At 57.8% G+C, this 5,617-nt stretch overlaps 1 protein-coding gene across 1 annotated transcript; it reads right to left on the reverse strand.

The window, feature by feature from the left end:
- Window positions 1–2,427: 2,427 nt before the first annotated feature.
- On the reverse strand, window positions 2,428–5,268 carry MARCKSL1 (MARCKS like 1). The gene is made up of 2 exons (XM_066638695.1): window positions 5,037–5,268; window positions 2,428–3,928 (listed from the first exon to the last, which is right to left on the reverse strand). The coding sequence occupies exons 1-2, from the start codon at window positions 5,130–5,132 to the stop codon at window positions 3,290–3,292; spliced, it is 735 nt and encodes a 244-aa protein (XP_066494792.1). The 5' UTR covers window positions 5,133–5,268; the 3' UTR covers window positions 2,428–3,289.
- Window positions 5,269–5,617: the final 349 nt, after the last annotated feature.

Here is a 5,617-nt window from a genome sequence, read left to right on the forward strand (position 1 = left end):
GGTTCAGAAACCAGACTGGACAAACTCCACTTTCTGCTATTTTGCCCAGAAATCCCTGCAACTGCAATGCCCCTGCACGATCAAAGTGAACCTTTGCCAGTCACTAGTGGCGGGTGATCAGAGCAGTGCTCCAGTCAGGGGTTCAGGAAAGCTGCCCTGGCATGCTGTGCCTAGCTCACGGCACACAACCATGACTGGAAAGCCTCTTCTGCCCTCCTCCCCAGGCTACAACGGTTGGTCAAGCTGCTGCCAGATCGGAACCTGGGATCTCCTTCCTACAAAGCAGCTGTTCTACAGTTCAAGTCATACAGAACCAGCCTCCACCCAAGAGGTTAATGTGAGCAAAACAAAAAGGAAGTGCGTCACCTCTGCCAAGGTATGAGGCATCTTGGGGGAGGCAGCTTCACCTCTAACTCACAGAGCAAGTGGAGGGGGAGGGGGAATAGGGAGGTTAACATAATCCAGGTCTGCTGACCTGTGAGGATAGGTCATTCTCTTCACCTCCATTCCTACAGGTGCAATCCAATGCACTTACCTGCAGTGAACCCCACAGATGGGGTACATGGTGCACATTCCACAAAAAACAGAAGCCATCAATCTCTGGAGCAAGCCAGTGGAAACGTGGCAGGTCCACCTTCAGTCACAACTCTGAACTCTGAGCTCGCATCTTCACTAGGTGCCTTCCCCATGTGGTAGGAAGCGGGGGCTCTGGCTCCCTCCCCAGTTCAGAAGATGCCCATGTTCAAAACACAGAAGTCAATGGGTACGTGCCGAGTCTAGACTGTGCCAGAAAGCCTCCTCTCCCTCCCCCAGGCTGCAGCGGCTGGTGGAGGGGCACAGGCAGACCTGCTCCACATCCCCACAAGGCTCAAAGCCAGCATTACTGCCAGTGTCATTCCTTCTGCATTATAGGGATTTGAAGAAGATCCCAGTTCTTGTTTAAATGGTTCCCTGGCCCTAATGGAAGAAGGCGGTTTCTTTAGAACTGCAGTCACAGCGATCACCAGAGTCCTCTCTACCCCATCATCTTCCGAGGATGCAAAATGGCTGCCTCTCACACACACACACTGGCTGCACAACATGGGCGATGCTCACCGGCCAAGCTGGTAGCTCAGGCAGGATGGAGACGCTTTTCCTCTTTCAAAAGGAGAGCTCCAGGCAAAGAGGATCAATACCTCAGTTGGCCCAATGGCTGCTAGGCTCAGGCATACAGAAAATCTCACAAGCAACCTTTGGTCTTGATGGGAGCGATCAGCCAGGGTGTGGCACCCAGAAGCTGCTCGCTCAATATTTGGACTAGATAACCCAACCGTTTCCAGGGGAGGAGGTGGCAGCATTACAACACCAAGCACATTCAACTTGCACTGAAAAAAAAGCTATTTACACTCTACTTAGCAGGATCAACAGGGCAAGTTAAGAAGGGCAGCCACTCCGCAACATGCTGAGGTCTGTCTTCTCTTCCCTCCCAACCGCACAGTACACATGCTGGAGTGGCTTTAGTTTATGACTGGCTTCGGAGCAGCAGTTACCCAGACTGTGCCCCGTACTCACAGATGTATACATCCATACATCCAGGCCCTGCACAAGACCAAGTGTGTTCACAGCTCAGCCCACCCTCAGTTTAGGCACCCATAAGAACGTACTGCTGATCCTTGTGCTATTTTGTGCTGCTCCTCCCTCATTCCAACCAGTAACATTTCTACCCACAAGTGAGGCCCATTCAATGGGCAATACTCCCAGGGAAGATTGCACAGGATCGCAGTTCTGTACCCAGTCCTGGCAAACTAGGTACACTAGCAGAGCTTAGCCTTAAGACACACTTGGGGAACACTTCTGAGCATATGCAGAGTGCATTTCTATCACCTCTGATGAGTCTAGAGCAGTGCTTCCCAAATTTTTTAGCATCAGGACCCACCTAAAGAAGGTTTCACTTTACCAGCTGCTCAAGCACCTGTGACTGGGCAGCTGTGCTCCCCCAAGTAGCAGACTGTTTAGCCCTTGATACACATGGCCTGATCTGCCTTAAGTTTCACAACCTACCAAAAGCTGGGCCATGGACCCAGTTTGGGAACTGCTGGCTAGAGAAGTGGTTCCCAAACTGCCCTGCAGTGAACTCGTGAGGTCGCACGAGATGTCCCTGGCAGCCTCTTCTTCCCACCTCTCACTGCCATCTTGGTCAGGCTGAGATTTCATGCACCGGTGCTGGCTGGTGTCTCATCCTCCTGTGGTGCAGCGCCTCCATGATAGGGCACCGTGACCAGGGCAAGTTTGGGAACCACCGGTCCAGAGAAGCCACCTACATGCGCAGGCTTTCAGAGCAGGAGCTAAACTCTTGCCAAGAAAAATCCACCCAGACCACGAGGAAGCGGCAGCACTGTGCTCAGGAACACTTGCTTTCCCAGATAAGAAGGGTCCAAGCCTAATCCATAAAGGGGTCACCATTTATTCTTGTCAAATGTTACAATAAGACCCATACAACTTTTTGTTTTAGGAGTTAGAAAACTGCAGATCCGAAGTTGGGTCATTAAAAAATTATTTACAAAGACAAGGAAACAAAAAATTGAAGTCACATCATACAGCCAGCACTCTCCCTCCCTCCCCTCCCCCCCCACGTGTTCCACCCAACCCCCCAAATAAACCCCAAAAGAAGTTCTCCCCTCTGAAATCAAATTAAACACAGTGGACTTACAAGCTTTTATGGTTTTAAGCCAAGAGCAAGACATCATAAAAAACTAACCAGATTAGCTTTTTAAACTGTTGGTTTCTATAAAAAAAGCACAAAATACTTTTAAATGAAGTCAGAACCAGGAATGTAACCCGAGAGAGATCGGAGAAGATCCATTTTGAAGAACAACAGTGGTCAGTTGCTGGCTTACTGGACTTTTCTGAAAATAGCTGCTTTGAGGATTAGTAGAAAGAGGATCCAAGAGACCAGAACTTGGATGCTACGTCTGGATTCTGCAACAGGTTCCAGTTACTCCAGGAACAGTTTTCCTCCGCACAGTTTTGTTTTTTTCAAAAAGGGAGGACAGGAGGATGCCGTGTTGAATGCCAGGCATCCAAGTTCACAGATCGTTTTTGCTCCGGAGTGCTGAATGAGAAGTGAGAGAAGGGAACGCATTGGGGTGAGCGCTTGCTGGTTCAAGGCTGAACTTGGAGAGGGAGGGAGAGAGACTCGTGTCTGTGGTGTCTGTATGTGGGGTGTGTGTACGAACAAGGCAGCAGTTCCATGGGTTACTGGGATGAGAAGGATGGCACAAACAAAGTCTTGTTAAGTTAGGCGGACACTCTACTCCTCGTTCTGCTCGGGAGCTGCAGGGGCAGGGCTGGGGCCTGCCTCTGCGGGCTTGGAGGTCTCCTCCAGCTTTGTGTCCTCCTGAGTTGTCTCCCTGGGCTGCTGCTGCTGCTGCTTCTCCTCCTCCTCCTGCCCTGGTTCTGTGCTGGTCTCTTCCCGCTCAACCTCTGCCTCCTTGACAGATGTTTCGGCCAGAGCAGCAGCTGCCTTCTCCTCGGCGGCTTCTTCTTTGGTCGCGCTCAACTGCTCTGTCTCCGTCTCTCCTGGAGCACAGGCAGAGCCCTCCTCTCCCTTGGCTTCCTCGTTTCCCTGCTCCTCACTGGGAGAAGCTGCAGCCGATGCATCCGCTGACTCTTTCTTGGCCTTCCGGAAGGAGATTCCACTCAGCTTGAAGGACTTCTTGAACGAGAACCTCTTCTTCTTCTTGGGGGTCTCCTTGGAAGCTGCTGCTGCAGCCGCCCCCTCGGGCTTGTTCTCGCCTCCTTCGGGGGCCGGCTCAATGGCATCTCCACTGCCCGCTTCCACTTTGGGTTCCTCCTTGACTGGCTCAGCAGACCCGTTGCCGTTGAGGGGGGCAGCCTCGCCATCTGCTTTGGGGGAGAGGTCTCCATTGATCTTGACATGGCCGTTCTCCTGGAGAAAGACGTGGGGATGCACAGTTAAGCCTGTGGTTCGGGTAGTGCTATCCAGAGACACACACTGCGTCATTCTCAGCCCACCACCCAGTTCTGCAGCCAAAGACCCCGTAGTGGGATCTGCTATTTCCTTCCCCCCTTTTCTAGGAGCAAAAAAAGAGATACAGTGGAGGCTGGTTGAGCTTCAGCCACACAGCAAACCTCCTCTCCATTTTCCAGTGCACGAAAGGATACCCCCCACTCCAATGACAGGGAAGCCATTCCAGGCTGCGATGCAGCCAGAGGGGTGCCAAGCGTGCAAACGGCCCCTCCCTCTCAGGGTCAGCCTGGGCGCCACCTGGAACGGCTCCAAAGGGGAGGAGCCGTCTGTAGGAGGCTCCCTCCAAAGCTCGGAGCTTTGACCCCCTCTGGCTACGCCACCGATGCCTCCAGCGGCACACGCGATCCGAGGCGGGCTGGGGGGGGCCCCCTGCAAACGCTCCGGCGGCCCCGTTCCCCGCGGGGCAGGAAAGCCCCGGAGGACGCGGCCGGCAGGTGGCGCCCCTGCTCCGACAGCCACCCGGCGCAGCGGCTGCGTGCAGCGCTGCAGAGCGAGAGCAGCGCCCGGCGCAGGGAGAGCCGCAGCTGCCCCTTTGTCTCCCGCCCGAGGAGCGCGCAGCCCGCACAAAGGCGCCGCAGCCTGCGCGCGCCCGCGCCCGGCGGCGACCCTGCAGGGAGCGGCGGGCCCCCGGCGCCGGAGCCTGCTGCGGGCGCCCCCTCCCCACGAAGCGGCCCCGCAGCGAGGAGCGCAAGGCGACGCAGCCCCCCCCGCCTTTGTCTCCCCGCGCCCCCTCCTCCCGCCCGAGGGAGCGGCGCGCCAGACAAAGGCGGACCACGCGCCCGCCCCGCGCCCCGCAGGCGGCGTCGGAGCCTCCGGGCAGCCCTGCGAGGCCATCCCTGCAGGGGGCGGAGCCCTCCGGGGCAGCCCTCGGGAGACCCTGCCCAGGGGGCCCTTGCCGAGCCCCGCCCCGCCTCGCCCCGCCGGCGGCACCCTGGCAGCGCAGGACCCTTTGGACGGCCAGCGACCGGCAGGAGAGGCCACGGCCCGGCCGGAGGAGGAGACCCACCTGGCCGTTGGACTTGGAGGGCGAGCCCGCGGGGGCGGCGGCGGCGTCCGCGGCCAGCACGTCCCCCTTGGCCGCCTTGGAGCTGTGGCTGCCCATGCCGGGAGCGGGCGGGCGGGCTGGACGGGGAGCGGCTGTGCAGGCTGGGCGAGCGCCTTCGACGGCGCGGTCCGGCAGCGGCGGCGGCAGGAGGTGCAGCCCGCGCGGCGCGCCCAGACTCCGACGCGAAGCAGCTGCGCTGGACCGACTGCCCGCGAGGCGCCCGGGCGCGGGCTAATAAGGGCGGGGAGGGGCGGGGCGGGCCTTTAAAACCCCCGCCCAATGGCAGGCCGAGCCGCGCGGGGGGCGCCCCCACGCTCCTGGGGTGGAGGAGCGGCGGGGAGCAGTGTCTCTGGGCATACCCAGAGTGCCTCCTGCCCCCCAGCTATGCTGTAAGTGATGGTGGAGGGGCATCTGAGAGCAGTGTCTCTGGGCATACCTAGAGTTCCCTTGTCCCCCCCACAGCTATGCTGTAAGTCAGGGGTGTCCAGAGGTTTTGGCAGGAGGGCCACATCATCTCTCTGACACTTTGTCAGGGGCCGGAG

The sequence above is a fragment of the Tiliqua scincoides genome, chromosome 10 (assembly GCF_035046505.1).
Source record: "Tiliqua scincoides isolate rTilSci1 chromosome 10, rTilSci1.hap2, whole genome shotgun sequence".
In the NCBI taxonomy this organism is placed as follows: Eukaryota; Metazoa; Chordata; class Lepidosauria; order Squamata; family Scincidae; genus Tiliqua; species Tiliqua scincoides.

Coding starts and splice junctions, on each gene's coding strand:
- MARCKSL1 (XM_066638695.1), bottom strand. CDS start 5,132: ATGGGCAGCCACAGCTCCAAGGCGGCCAAGGGGGACGTGCTGGCCGCG. Junction 3,929..5,036: donor CCTCCAAGTCCAACGGCCAG/GTGGGTCTCCTC, acceptor GTCTTTCTCCAG/GAGAACGGCCATGTCAAGAT.